At 44.9% G+C, this 22,113-nt stretch overlaps 1 protein-coding gene across 2 annotated transcripts in view; it reads left to right on the top strand.

The window, feature by feature from the left end:
- The window catches only part of LOC145491498 (uncharacterized), a 38,120-nt gene extending 17,022 nt beyond the window's left edge, over positions 1-21,098 (top strand). For both annotated transcript variants that reach the window (XM_081470740.1, XM_081470739.1), the window contains 3 exons: positions 1,425-1,478; positions 2,221-2,793; positions 19,612-21,098. In XM_081470740.1, coding sequence (XP_081326866.1) covers positions 1,425-1,478; positions 2,221-2,793; positions 19,612-21,098 — 2,114 coding nt within the window. The remainder of the gene's footprint in view (positions 1-1,424; positions 1,479-2,220; positions 2,794-19,611) is intronic.
- The last annotated feature ends 1,015 nt before the right edge of the window (positions 21,099-22,113 follow it).

The following is a 22,113-nucleotide window of genomic DNA, read 5'->3' as shown; positions in this document are numbered from 1 at the left end:
GGCTCCATCTGCCCAATTGTTGCTCGAGGTTAAATAAAGTATCAGTATCAATGACTCCCAGGGGCAACACTGAAGTGGATACAGATGGTCCTGTCTCATGTCAAAGTTACAATAGGACTGTCAGAGAAGGTAATGATGGATGCCCATGCAGCCAGTCACTGCAGTGGCAGCTCCTAAGACAAGATCCTCCATGGTGGCTCTTTCCTAGACATCTGGGCACAGGTGTTCAAATGCTCGATAATGCTATCCCCCAGATAAGTAACTGTCAATGAGTAAATTCCTTTTTCTTAAAATTTATCTTGTACTCCCTATACCTGTTTGCTTCCATTTTTCACCTCTAGTGTCTTAGCATCCTATCATACTGGTCATTTACTTTCTCCGTTTCCCAAACTCCAGTAACGTGGCTGCACTGTTAGGATCTTTAATTCCTTTTAACTACTTGTTTCTTACACCCAGCTCTTGCCAATAGTTGTTATTGTAATGACAATCCAACCTCTACACAACAGCCCCGTAGATTTGCTTACAATTCGTAAAAACTGTAGATGCAGATCTTTAAAATTCTTAGCAAATGGTAACACAAAAACTACTTTTGGTAGGTTTTTAATAAAAAGCAATGGCTGCGTCAGCGTGCCTGAAATCTCTCCTCTGATTTAGGAAAAGTACTGTCTAAATACCATTTGCACACAACCCGAAACTAATCAGCAAGTAAATGGGCTTGCCACTTCCATTTCGTAGGAGAAAATGTAGTACTAACCATAGTACTAACTTTTTTGAAATCGTTTTTGGTGCCCAGCACATTTTTTCCTGTCCCCTCCCCGGTAAGTGAAATATTTACGTCTCTCGCACCAGTTTTGCACGTGCACTATGTCATCTGCAGGTACATGTTTACAGTTTGATTTCAGATTAATTTTTTACAGATGGCAACCAGTTTTTCAGGTTGTAAGCCATAAGCAGAGCATAGTGGTTAGCAATGTGCTGCTATTCTGGTGTTCCTGGTTTTAGTAACAGTTTATTTAACTTGATTTGGTAACTATGAAAATTGTGCTCTCATTTTAGTAGTGCATTTGGTGGAATAGTTGATTTTGTCAATTTTAATCCTGGAATGCATGTTGTGTGTAAACCATGCCTTGCATTATGGGCAAAATGTGTACTCACTAACCAACCCAGCAATAAATAGGCTGGTTCAAGTAATTGCGCACCGTTACAGAATGCACAAGAAGTAGAAATGTTCAAATGGAATGAGCACAAGAAAACTATTACGTGGTATTAGGTTGGTCTGCTGTTTAGGATCACAGATGTTGTAGGCCTTGTCACTTCCAAGGGCCATCCTCTTAAGAATTAAGTAATAAATACTGGTAGGTATATGGGTATTTTACATTGCTGTGGTCATGTATCAAAAACCCTATCCTCATTGTTTTGTATAGATGGAGATACTGTCATGGGCACTGATGAGGAAGTTGATTCTATTTTGAAGCGTGGTAAGTTGAAACAAGCCAGCATTAAAAGTTTAAGTAATATATCAAACATTAGAGACGGTGTTTCATCGGGACATCCAAACACCGAGAAGAGAGTTGAAAATACGACGCGCAGCGGAGTATTTTTGACAAAATTCGGGGTGTTTGGATAGACGATGAAACACTGCCTCGAGTGTTTGTTGTATCTTCTCAATCAAAACAAAAACTAAGGAGTAAACGGAGAAGTAAAATCGTCAAAATCTGGGCTAATTAAGACTGGGTATCCAAACCTCCCTCACAGTTGTGATTTTCTTTGTTTTAGCTTGATGAATTATTAATGAGTTTGAGAAGTATTAGTAAAGGTTAGATTCTTTCATTTTGAGTGAGTGATAGCATAACTAGAGGGAGATATAGCTGCTGGTTTGGCAAAAATGAAGTCATAAAATGTTAAACAGGCCTTCCAGTGGATGGCTTAAAGTTAGAAAAAGATATAATGAATATAGATATCTTAGAAGCCCTTGAGCATGTATTCCAGAAAGGGAGAAGCGGCGGTACCAGAAGGATTTCACATGGGATATTATTTCTGGGCTCTTTTCCACAATTCTTAGTATTACAAGATGACAGCAAAATTCAGTGATTTGTGTATATCCAACTGGAGTGGTCAGTTGTGGCTTTTAGGAGGTATTCATTTGTTTAGTGCTAAGTGATTAATTCCATGCAGGGGATTTACAGTAAAGCAGTTATTTTTCATCTGTTCTTGTTTTAGAATGGGATGGCAATGCTGTCTTTGCCATTGACTCTTCATCAGAGATATGTGACGAAAAATTTCAAAAGCAAATTTGCTTTGTTGAGTACTTGGCCAAGTATTTAAAACTAACTACAAGGAATTCCAGTGCTGCCTTGATAGCATTTGGGGAGGCTTGTCAAACCTTGATACCACTTAAATCAGATTTCTCTGACCAATTTTGTAAAGACGGAACCAAGCCCACAGGTTTGCATGGTAAAGCCAGACGAATCGATTTAGCTCTCAAGACTGCAGCTGAAACTTTTGATCTGGCAAATGTAAAGAGGATTTCCCTAGAAGAGAAAGACAAGCTTGTGGTTCTGATGACAGCTGGGATACAGTCGCAGGAAAATCCAGATGCTCTTTCTCCAGCAGCTGAGTTGCTCCAAAAGAAAAATGCTAAAATTATCATTGTCACCATTGGTAGTGAAGTCAACTTTCAAGAACTTGTACACATTATCGATCGCCCCCATGACTTGTTCCCTCTCTTTGGATTTCACGACCTGACGGAAGCCAAAGCGAAGAAAATTGCGGAGGAAATCCTTCATACTGCTGGTAATGTATTCATATGTGTTCTCAAAGTTTAGTAGTGACTAAAAATGTGTTCCACTTTGGGGTCCTGGGCTCGGCAATATTATTAGACAGGGTGTGGTTTCTGCTGATGTAACATCTTCACAAACAAGCTTTGTGGTTTTGGTCGCAAATTGGCTGGTTTCAACTTCATTGCCATAAATAGTTATTCTTTAACCAAAGTATTCTTGAATCTTCCAGACTATATGAAGACCTTTTCAACTTAGAATAATATAATATGGCAGAGAAGGACAACCTTTCCTAGCACCTTGTTGACATAAGCTAACCGGTTGCAAAACCATTGTCCAGAATGGCCTTTCAACTAATGTTAGCATAAGGAATCCTCCGTAGGATAAAAAGTGGTGACTGGCACATTTATCCATAATTCTCAGCGCACAAAACCTTGAGCAATGCTCTTAAAACAGACAGAGAAGTTGTAACACCTACGAACTTAGCGTACATAATGTCTGTCACAGTGGGATAAAATTGCAAAACCGAGGCTTTCCATTTACTTTATGGGCTGTGTAAGGCTCGCATGGTATTGTGGTAAAATGTACAGCCACCATCTTTTTTGCTACGGAGTATTGTGTTCCACTCTTTTTGTAAAATGAAGTGCAGCCATGGTCCAGTGTAGATCAGAATATTCAAGTAGTTTTACCCCGTCATATAAATTATGTTGTTTTCATTATGTGTTCACGCTTTGATGCAGCTGACAGTACTACTTTATGTAAAATTATAACAAATTAGATCCGCAGAAGAAGATGAGATTTTTCAACGTTTGAATATAATCCTGTCTCACTGTGCTAACATTTCCAAGAAGTTGTAACTTGAGGACGTTCGTATCCAAAATGTTCCCACGGATAGATTATTTTAGAACTGCCCATGAAGTAAGGTGAAGATCAACTTTTGCCAAAAAGCCAAAAAATGATGGGTCACTGTGATCGTTTTTGAAATAAGGCGATTTGAAGATGTAAGCTTACAGCTATCGGCCTCACAGGCAGCCCAAGCTCTCAATGTTATCCTTTTTTTCCCCTTTTTATGCGAACGTTCAGGCTAACGTGACATATGGCACGTAATATTACATACTGACCGAATTTGACTATGCGAAATGTGACTCTGGCCTTGCAGCATATGGAGGTGTTGTGTTACAACAGTTTGAATTTATAAAGGTTTGTATGGGAATGCAACAGCTTTGCTTGAAAAGCCAATTATTCTTATTTTTCGTGAATAAAATTTACTTACCCTGTTGCTGTGTTGTATTCCTTGTTGTTTGCCAGCTGCTCAGACCGATCTAACGTGATTTCGGCGAGTTATCATTCTGTGGGTTTCCATTACCAAAAGAAAGACAAGGCCGGACACTGATTTCCAGAGTGCCCGTCGCTGGAAGCAAATAAATCCGCTGAAAATAACCCTACCGCCTCAATTCCTCTGTAGAATCGAAGAAGAGATGTTGAAGTCCCATGTCAGTTCACTCGCTACACAATTCCCTCCACAACGCCTTCGCTACGAAACATTTTTTTCGAGATTGCTTCGCTCACAAATTCGAAAACAGCCGCTTCACAAAAGTTAGGACACTTTTGCGGTGTTGGGTAACTATAATTAGCCCGACCGGGGGTAGTCAGCAACGATTTGTCAACAGCCAAACCAAAACGCTCCCTGGGCACCCTCGTGCTTTATTTGTCAAACCCATAAAGAGAGTGCCCGGTTACCCGTGGAGCATTTTGGTTTGGCTGCCGACAAATCGTTACTGACTACCCCCCGGTCGGGCTAATTATAGTTACCCGACACTGCAAAAGTGGATTAACTTTTGTGAAGCGGCCGTTTTCGAATTTGCGAGCGAAGCAATCTTGAAAGAAATGTTTTGTAGCGAAGGCGTTGTGGATGGAACTGCGTAGCGAGTGGACTGACATGGAACTTCAACATCTCTTCTTTGATTCTACCGAGGAATTGAGCTGGTAGGGTTATTTTCAGCGGATTTATTCGCTTCGAGCAGCTGGCACTCTGGAAATCAGTGTCTGGCCTTGTCTTTCATTTAGTAGTGGAAACCCACAGAACGATAACTCACCGAAATCGTGTTAGATCGGCCTGAGTAGCTGGCAAACAACAAAGAATAGAACACAGCAACAGAGTAAGTAGATTTTATTCACAAAATATAAGAATACATGACTTTTCAAGCAAAACCGTTGCATTCCCATACAAATCTTTATAAATTCAAACCGTTGTAACACAACACCTCCATATACTTTAAGGCCACAGTCACGTTTCGCATGGTCAAATTTGATCGTTATGCAATAGTGTATGCCATATGTCACATTACGCTGAACGTTCGCTTTAAAAGTAAAAAAAAAACTCCTCGCAGAGAGAGCTTGGGTTGCCTGTGGTTTAAACTCCCACAAGCCCTTGCCACCTCTTGATTAAGCTCCCAAAGGTACTTGAGACCTGTAGGCTTGGTGCGAATTAGGACCGACCTTGTTGAATCTCTTGAAAGCCAGCTCTTGTCTGGGCAGTTTTCTCTTGCCAATTTGTTCAAAACTACCTTAAGGTGGCTCAAAACAGTTTCCAACACTTAGATTTTGAATGGTCGTTTTAACCACTCTTTATCACTTGATGCTACAGTCATGGTATCACAAATGTGCCCAATCATTGGTGAACATGTTGTTTTCATTTTCTTGACACAATAGGTTACCATAGCAACAGTATGACCTCCTAAAACCACCCTTAAGTTCAGCTTTAGGGGCTTACAATTCAAAAACGGCACAGTGAATTTTTTTTATATATAGATACAGTGGAACCCCGCTCTACGGACACCCACTTAATACGGACACCCCGATATTACGGACAGTTTCGTTTTCCCCGACGAAAAGCTCAGTAGTATATAGGGGATTAACCAAATACCATTTTGTACCACAGCCCTTTTTTTCCATGTTTTAAATCCCCCAAGCTTAGCTCCCTCACAAGTATCAGGAGTTAAGCTTGGGGGATTTAAAACACGGAAAAAAGGGCTGTGGTACAAAATACTATTTGGTTAATCTCCTATATACTACTTACAACTTAAGGGAAAGGGGGAGGGGCACAATTGGAAACAAACGATCCCGCTGTTATACCGCCCAAGCCGCGATGTCTCGAGCGACAAACAAGTGCGCATGGCTGATGCGGGGCCGGAAAGAAAGCTGCGAACTTTCCGTGACCATTCAAAGCCTCCCTCCAGAGCTTCGTGAGATGATTCTCAAGGAGTACATTGCGCTAAAAATTAAGGAAAAAAAGGAAATGGGGTGGGGTAAGGTACACGAGAAGATTTTAAAACTGCCATTCTGCGAATTCAAGCAGCAAATTGTGCGAATGGTAATTTGCATTGAATATCCGAACTGTTATTTCCAGGATTGCTGTTTCCCCTGTTTTGAAAGGGAGGGAACTATTCATAAACCCTCCGTAAGGCCACCGAAGGGGCCAAAACTTCTCATAGAAGAAGACCACGATTACACGAAGTTTTTAGAAATATGCTCTTGGAACGGTTATAATTGGCACGAGTTGTTCCTTTTTGGCAGGGAGTGTTAGCGAAAAAGGCGGCGACTAACCTTCGTTCGAAGCAAAGTTTTGTTTTGAAATCTTCTAGTTGCAGGACATTTTTTCTCAGAAAGACTGGAACAAAATATTCCCCAGGCCCCTTGGATGAGCAGTACTGAAAAACATGGAGGACAACTCAAAATTTTTTTGTTTGGGCCAAAAATGACGAACCAGAACAGAATTTACCAAAAAAATATGCTCAGTCAACGCGCTATAAGTTATTTTTTCACCAGAGAAGCTGCCAAAGTGAAGCGAGCAGGAGGAAACGAGAAAATAGCAAGATTTGATCACAGCGTTCGATTGCTTGTAAGATGTGATATTCCTTGAACAAGGAACTCAATCGAGCCCGTTTAAGTTTCCTCTGCTTCTCGCATGGCTTCAACGACTTGATATGTTATCTGTCTGGCCTCTTTCTGCTAGAAAGTTCCATGAAAATAAAGCAAATCGCATGGAAAAGCACAAGCATTTTGTCCTTCAGAAGTACTGTTGGGATATAATTTATTCAGCCAACCTCTAAATATAGCTCTAGCATGACATCATCTCGCCACCCAAAAGCGCATGCATACGTGTATATACTGCGAAATTTAGGCAAAGGACAGAGAAGCAACACCACAAGTGAAAGGGGAGGTGCCTGGATCAATGTATATAGCTTGAACAATTATACAATTTATCAGCGAGCAAATGAAGGTGCTTTTGGATGTGAGGGTGCCCACCTCTGATTCCTAATATGGCACGTACAGGTGCTTGTCAGGGGTATGGGGTGAGGCCGTCCACGGCAACAACCCTGGGTGAACCCGCCCCAGCCCAGTGGAGACTGGGGGGTGCTCAGAGGTCCCTCGGGACCTCAAACCTCGTCTGGAGGTAAAACGGGCGACAGCCGCCTTGTCAGCAGCGGGAAAGTCCTAGCCAACGAGCACCCCCGACAGGGTTTTGGCCTTTTGTGTGACCTGTCACGCAACGTCACGCGTGACAGTAACGTAACCCAGTCACGCAACGTCACGCGTGGAGGTAACGCGGTGTAACACAATCACCTGTTTTTGATAAGACTAAGAGAAAGTTTTGTGTTTTTTCGCGCAAAATTTAATTCAAATCTGCGGTTTAATCCGCAAGTTTTTTTCTATATTCTTCCCGAACCTGGTCCCAAACTTGGTTTCTTATTTTTTCAATATCTGGCTGGATTGGATTTGTTTCTATTCGTGCAAAGTTCGAGCGCAAAGTCTCTTTAAGTTGGTGATATTTCTGCAGTTCACGTGTGATCAGTTGAAACTCCGTGTCAGAAACCCGATTATCATTAAGAGCCTGTGAGACGGCGAGGTTAATCGAGTCATGTTTCCCGATAGCCAGAGAATGGATTCTCGAGTGCTTATTGACTCTGCGTTCAAGCTTCTTTCTGTGTACCTTTGCTTGTTCTTGTTCTTTGTTTTTTGCTTGTTTTTCAAGCGCGGCCACCTCTTTTTGCGTTTTCTAAATCTGTTTGTAAATTCTTTTGCAGATGCTTCTGCCTGCGCAGTTCTACCTCACTTTCAAAATTGGACCTCTGCTCATCTTGAATTGCATCAATCTTTGCTTGAGTTCTCTCTATTCGTTGTCTAAGCTCCTGCACCTCTTGTGAGGCTTTTTCCCTTTCCGAGGTGAGCGTTTCCGCCTCTTTTAATTGCTTTTCAGCATCTATCAAATTTTGTCAGACGGTTCTTATGGTCTCATTTTCTTGATCAATAACTTCTTGTGCCATCGGGCCAAGAGAGTCTTTGATCTCTCTTGAAAGTTTTGGATTTAGCCGTTGCCTGCCTGTCCCCCTTTCTTTGGTGAAGAGGTTATAAAGTTTTTTTCCAACGCCCTTCATTTTGACGTGCAGTTGGTCCTTGATGTATACAGTTTCTAGATTTATTGCACTTGCTTTTGGAAAAACACTCTTTAAACTGACAGACAATCTTCGCTGTTCACCTTCTGCGCCTAATAAAGGGGTTTCTTCATAAGAAGTGTGAGGCAGGCCAAACTGCTCGTGCCGCATAGTAGACATTTCCATTTGTTCACCCCTGTGGTAGGGGCGCCAGGTTGGTAGGGAGTTGATGCCGCGCCTTGCTGAAAAGGTTGGGTTCTCTCAATCTCTTGTTCATCATCATCGTGGTCAATCCGATTGTCAAGGTCCGGGTCTTTGAAACCAAATTTGCCACCATCTTCCGCCCACATAGCGATATATTGCAAGCCTATTATTTTCAAATTAGAAATAATTGCTGGGGTTTTATACAATGTCAGTTCCAGAGAACCTTCGCCCAACGTACAGCAAAAAGACATTATGCGCCATGCAGGCCGAGCGCGCGGTCAAGCAAATCACCTTTTCCCGCACTGAAGCCAAACCTAGCAATACGCTGTATGTTTCAGTGCCCAAGCTGAACGTGGACGAGGTTCTGGTGCCGGGCTCGCTAGCGCTTGTTTTTAACATCGACCTTTCTGGAGGGCACGCCAACAACTTCCTTGTCCAGAACGTCACGCGGGCGCTCGTTGACAGGCTACATGTGAAGTTTGGAGGCTCTACCCTGGAAGACACGGTTGGCTACGGCGTCTAAAAAATCTTTGATGACCTTTTCCTGTCGCAGGAAAAGCGAGACGGCATGTTTCTCGAAGAGATTCAGAGCGAGGATCTATGCAAGATCCCCTCAGGTGCGGGAGACAAGAAGACATTGGGCGTCGACGCGGAAAATAAGCTGAATGAGGTATACGGAAGCAAGTACCGGATCAGGCTTGACCATCAGATCGTAACTGATCACAGTGTTTTCTACCCCCAGGCTCTCTATAATGACCTCGTATTTGAAGTAACCCTTGCTGGAGCTGAACATGTGGTCATTGGCACTGATGCAACCCAGCTGAAATACAAGCTGACGAACATCCAGCTCGAGTACGAAATGATCCGCAGCAAGACTCTGGCGGATGAGGCGTACAGCCTTTACTCTAGCACCAAAGAGTTCGCCTATGACCAGATGATGCGTTCCAAAGTGGTGGTCTTCAAAAAAGGCACCAACACGAGGCTCAACATCAAAGTCGATGCCCAAAAAAGGTCGCTAAAAGCCCTCCTGCTACTTTTCATAGAGCCTTATACCGATGGAGACAGAGAGTCAGAAAAATACATCTTCCCGGATCTGACGAAAGTCAGCGTCACGATCAACGGCTCTCCCAACATGATTTACAACAACGGTGTCGAAGGCAAGGACATGTGGGAAGAGGCCCAACGCTTCTTTGTGAAGGAAAAAAACAAAACCAAGCACATGAATGCAACAAAGTTTTATACCGGGGATAATTTCGGGCTTCTGATAGATACACGGTCCATGGCGGACCAAGAAATGCATGGAAGTGGGAAGCGCCTTGTGAACAGTACAGACGGTGTCCAGCTGGATATCGAGAGGAAAGTTGAAGGCTCAGGAAACGTGAACTGCCACATATTCGTCATTGCCGACTCCTAGTTCAACATTATGGACAGACAGCTGGAATCTGTACAGAATTGAATATGAACATGGACCCCAGCAAGATACCCTTCAACGCTCTCATTGTGGGGCCAACAAATTCAGGTAAATCGAGGTTTGTGGTGGACCAGGTCTACAGCCCTTTCCGTGGCAAGTTCGACTACATCGTGCTAATCTGCCCGACGTTCACACACAACAAGACCTACCACCAGCTCGGCGAAAACGATCCAAGAATGGATGTGATAGTCTGCGAGCAGCACGACGTGGACATATGGTTGAAGCTCAGGAGATGGCTTTCTGAGGACACCAACACGCTCATAATACTCAATGACTGCGCAGCCTCAAAACATGTGAAAGGACGTACAGGCGAGCTGGTGAATCTCGCCTTTTCTGCCCGACATATGGACATCAGCGTTTGGGTGCTGACCCAGAAGATGACCGGCATAACATCTTCCTTCCGGAAGAACGTTGCGGTGATCGTCCTCTTTTACACCCCCTCGGCCAAGACCACGAAAGCCATCTTCGAGGATTACGCTGGCGAGCTCTCCCCCAATGAGTACAAAGGTCTGGTTTCAAAGCTGAAAGAGCGAAAGTTCTCTTATCTTCTGTTCGCGCTTCGCCACCCCTACGGGGTTAAGTTATTTGAATAAAAAAAATGAAGTTGTATATAGCAATGGCTGTAGAAGAGGCCGCGTTGGCAGAAGTTATGAACCTTTAAACCGAGCCTGAGCCGCTGAGTGGTTCTGCTGATGGCATTGTTCCAACCGTTGGACCTGACATTCCTGCTCTTCACAAGCAGCTGGCCGTGCTCGTGTCCACAGGCAAAGCCAAAGAGGCCATCGGAGTGCAGCTAACCCATGAGCAGGTGAAGCGCCTGAGCGACAAAGAGGTTGAGAAATTCACCAAATGCTATGAGACATACGTGGGCTCAAAGACAACGGAAAGCCTGATCGACAGCTTTATTTTTCTTGTATCCAAAGCGGTTGGAATGTCCGTCAAAATCAAAGACATTGATGCTTACCAAAAAGAACTGAGAAATGACTACATAAACAGAGAGCTTTCCAATCTGGCCGGCAACCTTGCTTTGAAGTGTGGTCGGTTTCTTGCTGCGGCCAACACGGTGTTCATCACACAAAACATATTGATTTTAGTCCACAGTTGCCAGAGCAGAGCCACCCTTGTTGTGATGAATATGGCTATCCGCTTGAGGGCGTTGATGAACTACCTGGCTCAGCAACTACAAAGACCAGTCGCCAATCATCAACAACTGCTGAGGGCTTGCCGACAAATGTTATTAATTAAACTTTTTCATTTCCTTAGAATACGCATTGCTTCAGAATGTCTACCGAAAAATCCGAGAGTACACCTGCTGTCATGGCACCTCAGGTCGAGACCCAGACATCACCTGCCACCGATATCACACAGCAAGTGACAACTCCGACTGCAACCACGTAGCGCGTAAAAAATCCCAAGCGTGTGGCTGCTGGCAAAATGGTTTCTGAAAGAACGCGGCAGGCACGGGAACAACAGAAGAAAGATGCTGAGGCTTATAGGGCTCTCAGGGAAAATATGGAGAGAGCCGCCCCAGCTGGCCCTGAGCCAGCCCCGACTACAGAAGGCAAAAGCCCACAGAGTGATGGTCTCAGCAACAACCAATGGATTGGTATTGGCGGCATATGGGTTTCCCTGCTCGGGATTTATTACAAACGGGAAGAGCTCAAGGCAATGGCCAAGCCTGTGTTCGACAAAATTAAAATGCTGGAGCCCGCGCCTGAGCCCGTGCGTGTGGAGCCAGAACCTGCTCGTGCGACACAACCAAAAGGGTTAAAAAAATGATTTGAACTTTTGCATGTAATGTATATCACGATGCCAAAACTTCACATTGCGCATTTTCTCTTCGATTCAATCGCAATTTTTGGTATAGGGGTTGTATGGTACGACTTCAACAAAAAGGTTTACGAGTCTCTCATCTTTTCGACATAATGTGGTGTGAAACGGCCGAAGAAGCAGAGGCAAGAAGAATGAAAGGAAGAGAGAAAAAAAGAAGAAGAAAAATAGGAAAAGAAGAAAGAAGAATAAAAGAAGAGATGAAAAGACTAGAAGAGAAGAAAAGGATAGAAGAAGAAGAAGAAGAATGTACAGATTGATTTTGTTTTAAACCTTTGTTCTTTACTTATATCAAACGCACCATGTCCGACAACAAGCTTGTCAAGACCGTCATCAAGGCCGCAACTCTCATGGGATTAGCCGTGGGCATTGGCTGGGCCGCGGAAAAGGTTGTGAAAGAGAATTTCACTTCTGATCCCAGCAGCAGCCCGATGAATTACGTAAAGTTCACCGGCATCATGGCGGGCAGCATTGCACTCAAAAAGTACGTCGAGGATCAGAAAATCCTCCCCGACAGCATTTGAAATTTTTCGTTTTGAACAAAAAAGTCTCTTATATTATCGCGCAATGGCAAGTATTGCAAGCATTGACGTTCATGAGGCCGTTTCAAGATCCGCGAGAGAAAACGAAAAGAGCTACGACGAAGCACTCAAGAAGTTTCTTGAGCTTTTCGAGAATTCACTTCTCAACCACTCCTGGATCGAGACAAACGTGAGGAAAAAAGAAGATGCTGAGTTTTTTAAAGATTGCCAAGTGCGAGCCGCCAAGGAAAAATACAAGATTGAACACAAAGGCCTTCTCGACTGGATTGCGAACAACTTTGTAATATTCGAGGAAAACAGGAATAAGTTAGAGTTATGATTTGAAAAAAGCTTCCGATAATATGTAGCTATGGCGAGCATCGCGATTATGGTTGGCGGGGCTGTGTTGAACGCCACGGGTTTTATCGGAAGCAATTATCTGGCGAGGGCGCTTGGCAGGGGCGACAGCTGCGCTTGAAGAAAAAAAACGCCACGACAAAGCTCTCGAAGATTATCAAGCGGCTTATGCCAAATACACGCGAGACTGAACACAACTTCTCGACTGGATCGTGACTGACACGTAAACAAAGGAGCAGGCCAAGCAGAACTTCACCAACACGGACTACGTCTTCAAACTCTACAGCCAGGCGCATCCTGACGAACATAAGGCGCCCCCCAGGGAGCCCAAGTTCTCAGATTTGTATCAGCCAAGCGACCAGAAGAAAAACGGTGAACTCATGTTCGTAAGCACTGGAGCGCTCGCTCTGGGCTACGCAGCCTTCCGGTTCCTTTAAACTTTTTTATGCCTTACTTATATGGACACCAAACTCGCAAAGATATACTACGGCCCCGGGGGCTACTGGAAAGGTATCGTCGCCATGAAAAAATTAGCCGAGGCCGCCAAGGTACCTGAAGAAACCGCAAAAAAGTGGCTCATCAAGCAAGCGCTCTGGCAGATATTCCTCCCCGCGCTGAAGCGAATTCCTCGGCCGAAATTCAGCGTTCCCACACCCAACAAGGTCCATCAGGCGGACCTGTTTTTTCTCCCGCACAACAAGCTCCCTTGTGGCCGCAAAGTTTACAAATACCTGCTGACCGTTGTCAACGTAGCCAGCCGCTACATAGAGGCCGAACCCCTGACTTTGAAAAATTCTGATGAGGTTGCCCAGGCTTTTCAGAAGATTTACAAGTGCTCGCCTATCAAATGGCCTGAAATGCTGCAGGTTGATCCTGGGTGCGAATTCATGGGCGCTGTCACGAAAGAGATCGACAACCACAAAACCTTCATCTGGCGCGGGTGAGTTGACATTCACCGTGACCAGGTAATCGTTGAACATTTCAACTGCACCCTGGCTGAGTGATTTTTCAGGCACCAGTACGCCATGGAAATGCGACTCCCTGAGGGGCAGCGGTCCACTGCCTGGGTGAAAAGACTTCCAGTAGTTGTTACCGCTTTGAACAACGAGGTCACAAGCCTTGTCGGCAAGAAACCCCCGTTGCCATCAAAGAAAAATCTGTTTACGCAAGGCCGTCGACACCTTCTTCAAGGCCTGTCAGAAAACACGAAAAAATACTCCCCACTCTCGTCCAAGTTTGTTATCTCTACCAGCCTGGCGAGCTTGGAGGCGGTGTAAAAGGGCCACAGACCCAATCTGTTCTTTGAAAGTTTACGGCATCAAACCGGATCAACCCGTTCTCTACTATCTGCACGACGGGCCAAAGTGCAGCTTCGTGCGTGAAGAGTTGCTGGTTGTCCCTCCAAACACTACTCTTCCTCCGCCTGACGTGAACTAAATGTGAAATTCGATTGGTTCGGTGTGTATCCCATTGGGCAGCACCCACCCTTTCTCGTAAAACGCACTCAGCCCCAGCTTCTGCTGCTCGTAAGTGACCATCTGCCTGTCCCGCATCCTGAAACCTCTGTTGGTTGCCATATCTTTGCTGCCTTCCAGCGCTTCCTTAAAACGCTGCCACATTATCTCGTTCTGCTTCTTCAACTTCCCCTTCGTGCTGAACTTTTTTTCGCCCCCCTCTCCTTCGTCGGCGAAATAGCACCTCAAGCAGTGTGCGATCATCTGGCTGCCCTCAAACTCAAGTTTGAAGAGGCGTGGGGTCCGGCTGTTCGACTTGTCCCAAGGCAGCCACTGATTTTTTTCCACCTCAAATTCTTGCTTCAGCTCTGGCCAGACAATGTCTTCGAGCCGCTCGCCAGAGATTGCCATGTAGTTGCTGTCCGTGTCCATCTGGATGAGCTCGAAATCTCTTCTGTTGACATACTTGTTGAGAAAGTCGTAGTAGAATTCCAGCATCCGCAGCTTCGCCAGCTGATAGACAGCGATTCCAATCTGGAACGGCCATCTGATTGTAATCCGGGGCTTATGGCTTTCCAGCTCATAGGACTCCCCGATCTCGTCGAGGTCTTCGAAATACGCACTCCGCAGCGCTCTGTCGACAACCTTCTCGTCTTTCGTGTATATCACGTTCGTTTGCTGCTCCAGCGCTTCGATCAGTTTCCCATAAGCACTGTTTCCGAGCAGTTTGATCACTTCAGAGAGCAGCGCCTTGCTTTTGTCTGCGTCTCCTGTCCGGCGCACCTCCGTCACCTGCTCTACGAACCAGGGAAAGGTCTTGGCCAGTTTGCAGTCAATTGTTCCGTAAACCCTTGTGATTACCGCCCCGTGGTTCACATACCACAACAGCAGAGGGCCGTACACCAACAGCCGTTCTGCAGACAGCGCTCCCACAAGTTTTTTTCTGTCTCCACGTTTTCTGCCCGTTCTTGCCAAGTAATTGGCCATATGTTTCGGCACAGCTTCAGCAGGAACTTGCTTGGTGAAAAAGAAAGGACACATCTCCTCAAACTTTGGGCGCAAGGGGTTTGGAATCTCTATGTCGACTTTGGCGAATCCAAACCAGCTTCCTTCTTTTAGCCTTTGCGTTAGTACAGGAGCCGCCTCCGCTTGGAACTCGTCGTCATAGTGCACGACCCTTTCCTTCCCGCAAGGCATTTCTCTTAGCATGGTCAAAAGATAGAGAGCGGAGATGTCATAACCGACAATTTTTTTGCAAAGACGCGGTTCTGCAAATAGATGAGACCTTATCCCTGTGATGCCAGCTTCGTGGTACCTTGTGAAAACCAGGCTCGGCCCCCCGACAACAGCTTCTTTCAGCATCTCATATGCTTCTTTGCTCAGGCTTTAAAGATCTGCGCCCCGCTCAACCGCCCCCCAGAGCAAGTAGTGCAAACTCACGCCTGGGATGCTCACAGCGTCTTTCAGAATGTCAATTCCCTTCTCGATGTAGAAGCTTCTCATCTTTTCCAGAGCCTCAAGGCCGGGCGCCACATCGAGATTGTTGTAGTAATGCAGCCAGTCTGGGAAGATGCGCATCCCCTTTTCTTTGAACAGCTGCTGGCACCCCTCCCACTCTTCCCGCGTGAGAACGTATTCACCCTTCAGCTTCGAATACCAGTCCTCGTATATTGGGAGCCCCGGCTAATCAAGCTTTTCGGGGGTGTCAAACCATTCGTAGGGGAACCAGGATTTCACTGCCCTGCATCCGTAGGCTTTCACCCATTTGTCATACCTCGTCCCCGGGCCAAGGTAGTTGATGATATCGAGGAAACGGGCCCCTCAGGTGAGCAGGTACATGGTTTTGTTCCCCTTCTTGGCCACTTTGACTTTTTTTGATACTTCGGTAAGTGTGCTGGCGAAGTGGTTTTTGATCAGATTCAGGTCGTACGAACCTGAGTTGAACCCCACGACAGGGACCTGGTTGCACCATTCATTGATTTTTTGCTGCTGATCTTTTGTCAGCAGGTGCATGTCTTCTGGCACAAACTCCGCTCGCACCTTGTCCTGGATGTTTTTCTCGCGTCTCTCCAGCTCTTTTAGGAACTTACGGACCAGCTCCACGGGGTTTCTTTCGCATATGTGGGTGGGCTCTCTTTCAAGAGTGTCCCCGAAGCTCACGGAGATCGGCACGTGCGCGTTTTCTATCGTTAACACGCCTGTCGGCTCTTTCTGATAGTTTTGTCGCCATACGCCTCGAAATCATACAAGATCCCGTGCGGGTAAGTTTTCGTTTGCTTCCTCGGGAGTTCCCCCTTAAGAAACCCAACTTCATAAGCCCACGCTTCGATTACTTTGTAGCCGCTCTTTCGCAGAAATGCGGTGCGGTTCACGGTGGCTTGGTACAGTTGTTCAGCTGTTTTACCGTTTGTTATAACCTCCTCTCGGTCAGGATAACATTTTGGGCATCCGTGGAAAGGGCAGCCCTGGTATTGGAAGACCGTCCTCGTTTCGTGGTTGTACCTGTCGACAGGAGAAGACTTCATTTTCCCGCCTTTCTTGCGGAAGCCATCTCTCGCCCCCATGCCCGCACATTGCGTGGCATATGTGGATGTCCAGTTGCTTCGCTTCCCGCTCCACCAACAGAATCGCTTGTTTCGATGCTGAGGTGTTCGGGTACATCACTCTCTCGAAAGCTGTCTGTGGGGCTTCCACTTTTGTCCCCGGGCAGTGTATTGCCATTTTTCCCGCGCTGCAGGTTTGGTGATGCCGTTGTAGATGACAAACTTGTGTGAACCTCTGCCTGCAATGCGTGCATGCATAGGTTTTTGCCAGCTTTGCGATAGCTTTTATCAAGAAAGCATGGCGTCCGTAGACACCTATCGTTAAAATCTTTTTGAGTTTGGGGTTCGGGTTTATTCTGAGGTGCCAAACCACTTCTCCGTTTTTCAGACGCTCAGGCTCGTAGACACAAATTCCAAGCCAAGATGCGACAGGTAAGCCCTCATTCAGATGGGCTTCGACCTTTTCCAACTCATCAAGAGAAGTTTTTGCAAAGTTTCCAGGAATGGCTTCGAGTTTGTAGAAACTCTTGGCGGGACTTCGGGCTTCTTTTGTGCAACAGTCTGTGCGTGCCCCTCAGTGCACAGTGATGCACCACCATAGGCACAGGTTGTCGTCATACACGTCCAAAGATACCATTGCCCCGCTATGGGCAAGGTTGCACAGCCAGTCAGGCAAAGGCCCTGTTCCCACCAACGGCTTCCTGTCAATCACAACCTTCAGGTCTACGTTGAAAAAGGCTTCGAATACCCACTTCGTGTTGGGCCTGTCGGTTTTTTCATTGTGGAGACGCAGTTCTTCCTGCCAGTTAAGCCATTTTTCCACGTCTTCCAGTTTGTCAAACCACTGTGAGCCCTTGGGGTTCAAGTATTACACAATAATCATTCCTTCCTCAATGTTGTGCAACTGGTACGCAAAACGTGCCTCAGATAGAATGACGTGCTTACTCTTTCACGTATCCTCGCCATAAAGTCTGGTGTGAGGTTTCTCCCCAGACCTCTGATAAAGCGCCATCGAATGAAACGCTGGCCTGTAGTCTCTTCTTTCCCTTCTTTCTCTGCGTCATCGAACAGATCCAGAATCTCCTTCTGGTAGTCTGTCACTGTTCGGGTTTTCCGCGCAGGGAAGGGGTCGTACTCCCTCAAAAGCGCTTGCGCTTTTCTCGACTTTCTTTGGCGTGGAGGGGGTCCTGGCTGGTAAGGCTTTGCGAGTAACGGCTTTTGCAAACTCTTCTGCGTTTCCTGAGAAATTGGTTCTTCCAGCATGTTCTGGATAACCTTTTTTGCCTCTGGCGCATTTTCTGCAAGAAGGCGATCCAGATACTGCAATGCCGCTGGATCTATTCTTGCCAGCTCTTCTTCCAGGGCATACCTTTGGTTGGTGGAGGACATGGTGCCTTGCGGTATAACGAAGACCCCCATTTCTCCAATTGGGTTGTCTTTAGCTCGAGCAAAACGAGGCGAAAGTTTTCTTCGCTTTTTCACGCTTCCGAAGTAACCACTTACTTACTTTTCTCCCTCCGCAGCCCCTGCATAACCTGTAGTTGCATAGAACCCCAACCCCGCATACCAGACATTGGGCCAGCATTCGCATTCCTTTCTTCAACTGATAGTTGTGGTGCTTGCAATAACCGCCGACACACCGCTTTCTGCAGCTTTCTTTCCAGCCCTGCATCAGCCACGTGCACTTGTTTGTCGCTCGAGACATTGTGGCTCGGGCGGTATAACAGCGGGATCGTTTGTTTCCAATTGTGCCCCTCCCCCTTTCTCTTAAGTTGTAAGTAGTATATAGGGGATTAACCAAATACTATTTTGTACCACAGCCTTTTTTTCCGTGTTTTAAATCTCCCAAGCTTAACTCCCGATACTTGTGAGGGAGTTAAGCTTAGGGAATTTAAAACACGGAAAAAAAGGGCTGTGGTACAAAATGGTATTTGGTTAATTCCCTATATACTACTAGCTCATATATTATTTCTAAAATTAACCCGCTTATTACGGACACCCGTTAATACAGACAACGGACACTTTTTTGTGTCCCAAGCCACAAACTCTTTTACATCGTCAGCCCCGCTTTACGGACACTGTTTGTATCTGTGCATTGTCTATTGTCATTGTCATGATTATGTGCTAATTAGAGATTTTGTACCCTGGTCAAATTATGACAGATTTCGGCAGGTTAATACAATTTTATTACTAAATGAAACAGTGGCAAAATAGCATGACGCATTTGACCAGTTCTTTCTTCCGGTGCATTACCCAGTCTGCAGTCCTTATATAAAGTTCTCTGCCTGATACGCTTACACAAAAGTTTCACTTTCTTGGTCTTTTGCTACACTCCTTGCTTGTAACCTTCTTCCTCTTTGACGTCTTATGCTTGCCACTATCAGTATCGGCCTCCGTTCGTATTGCTGGGTTGTTGCCAACGTCTATTAATTGTTCAAGTAAATCCACGTGCTTCCTAGGACCATCAAAAATATAAACACACGGTATTTCCATACCAAGGTCTCCACCCCGATTAACTGCGTTTCCACATACTTCAACTGATCCTCGATTAGTAGGCCACCTTGAATTTTCGAAAATTAGCATTACTAATTATTTAGTAGTTAGCATTACTCTTTTGGGCAATATTTAACACCCAAGCTGCTGTATCTACAGTGATCAACTAAAATGGGCAATATACACATTTGGAATTTAAAACTCAGATGTGTCTAGAGCTTTAATATGTCTGTACAACAAAGTACGGACAACCGCAGATCCATCGAATAATAGTTACTTGAGAGTATTAGAAAGTGTTATTATCCACTTTAAACATCAATTTCAATTTGACATTAGAACGTTTGCTCTCTGTAGATATCTACACTGGTTTGTAAATAATTTTGTGCAGAGGCAATCAACAAAATAGGACTAATCTTTCATCCAAGAGAACTTTAAGGGGACAGGCAAATTTGAAATGAACTGAATTCGTGTTAAGTTGAGTTATTTTGCTGCAACTTGTGACCTTACGAAGTTGTTCTCCCTGCAGATATTGTGACGTACACAATTAATAAAGCGTTGACATTTCCTGGTGTAAGTCAGGACCCAGACGTTGGTCTCGGAGAGAAAATCAGTGAATGCCTCGATGTCATGGAAGGGGCCTGGAACTCTTTGTATAGGCCTAAGTCAGAAGTCCGCTCCAAAAAGGTAATTGGTTCTGCAAGACGGCGAATACAAGAAGGTATTAGTGACTTTCATAAAAGACTTGTAATAGACAGTAACAATACCATAAATATTGCTGTTTTTGGCACTGAAGGGGCAGGGAAAAGCTCTCTCCTCAACTTTCTTTTAAATCAAGATGATCAAGGTGCTCAAAGAAATTTGCTCAATGAAGTGCCCCTTCCCTCTGGTAAAGGCACCAGACAGACGCGTTTACCCATTTATGTGAAGTATGCAAACACCCTACAAGTGCTGCTGCATAAAGAAACAGACGAGTTTAAACCTGAAGTGTTGTACCCTAACTCAAAACCCGAGGTGGAAGGAAAGAATCCTCTAATCGTTGTGAGAGACCATCTCAAGAGCATTTTTCAAAAAGAGGATGTATTAGAGGATGCAACTCATATAGAGTTACGAGGCCCTTTCTTAATCTTCCCTACTTTAGAAGACAGGAGGATAACAAGCTCTAACCATCTGGAGTTAAAGGTCGATTTTAAACTGGTAGATTTGCCAGGCCTCCGTGAAGATCAGAAAGGGGATAAGGTTCTTCTTTCAGAACTAAGCAAAGCTGACGTAATCCTGTTCTTTACAAGCGGCCAAGAAGGAAGAGAGGTAACACCACATGATCTTGTAAACGTCTTCCGTCAGCATGGAGAGTTTGACTTTCCATCTAGGCCAAAGCTTATCCATGTAGTTAAAGCTAGCGAATCTGATAATTTTGAGATCTTGCGTAGTGAAAACCAGGAAGCTCTTAAGAAAGCATGGGAAGAAATTTTTGAAGATTCTGAGGGCAATGCATGTTACAAATTGGCCAGAGAAAAGGTTCCCATGGTTGGTGGAGAAGACCTGCTGCAAAAACTTAAGGATGAAAGTGAAGTGTTAGTGTTTCACCCAGAAAATGAGGACTTTGTGACGGGCCTAAGAAGTGCACTCAGCAGGCACATTAAGAATGTAAAGATGAAGAAGTCATTTCACCCATCCCTCAAGGATCTTCATCAGATAGCAAAGGACCTCAAGAAAACAATTTCCACAAGTGTTTCGAAGGCCAATAAAAAACCTCAAAATTTCCCTAAAGTGACGATCGATGGAACACCATCCTTTGAAATAATCCTTGACAAGAAAGAGGAAGAAAATCATGTAGAGAATTTTCTTGGCACGTATGATGAAGAAGGTCTTCATCAAGACGACATTGGAAGGGTTCTCAAAGACTTCATGTATGCAAATGACACCGGTTGCTTTGTACAGGAAAGACTACAAGGATCTCTTGCTCACTACAGTCAAACATTAATGGATTCAATAGAAAAAAAAGTACAGAGCTGAGTCTGCGGATATCTCAGATGGCCTCCGATTTCTTGCTAGGATGGTCTGCCATGGTAAAATTCGGCGTTTTTGTGCACACCGAGCTTTATGTTTCTACCATTTTGTTTTAGAGAAGAGTCATTTCGTTCTCTTAAGACCCACACGCCGAGAAAAGAAAGACTGGTCAGAGTGTGACAAAGAAGACAGGAAAAGTCTGCTCAGAAAATGTTTGATAGACAGACTGGGTAAAGTTTGGTTGCGTCTGGTAAAGGCACGTGATGCAGGAAGTGACATTTCACTTTTAAAGGTAAGGGACTCTCTAAAGAGTGATGTAGAGGAACTATTCCTTCTGAGATCAGAGGAAAATGTTCCCAGTCGCCCTGACGTTTTAAAAGGTAAGTTACAACTGGTTATTGATTTTTCAAGAGAAGCCATTCGTGACTACAATCCCAAGTTTGACGTGTCAACTCTTGACTCGTATGATCACACGAAAGGCTTTCCTGAACAGCTGAAGATGCGGCATATCGACAGAACCACATCTGGTATCTCGCGTTCCCATGAGAGAATCATAGAAGATATGATGGATTCTTTAAGGACAAAGAAAGGTGATCCAATTAGGGAGCTGGAGAAGAAGTTGAAATTTGAAAAAAGCGACAAAGCACTTGCCCCTCCAAAGAACGTGGAACCAGGTAAGTGGTCATTGGCATTACTCAATGTGTTGAGTGATGCTGATCATTTTGCCATCCCACTTGATGAGGATCTCGCATTTAATGACGAGACTTTATTGTCTCTGGCAAGAAAACGCCTCTTTGCCTTCCAAAGGTCTCGTGTAGAATGTCAGATTATGATAGTCAGAACAGAACTCAATTCAGGAGATGAAATTCGCGTAAAGAAACATACGGAACAGCCAAATATCCTTGTGGCGTCAATGACCAGTGAAACAAAGAAAGACCTTGACAAAATTTGCACGGGCTTCACTAATTGCAAAACTCAAGTGGCACCCGTATTTATTCCAACAATCCGCCCTGGGCCACAG

Source organism: Orbicella franksi, chromosome 6 (genome assembly GCF_964199315.1).
Source record: "Orbicella franksi chromosome 6, jaOrbFran1.1, whole genome shotgun sequence".
In the NCBI taxonomy this organism is placed as follows: Eukaryota; Metazoa; Cnidaria; class Anthozoa; order Scleractinia; family Merulinidae; genus Orbicella; species Orbicella franksi.
Note: the sequence above shows the minus strand (reverse complement) of the source record. Positions and strands in the feature narration are given on the sequence as shown.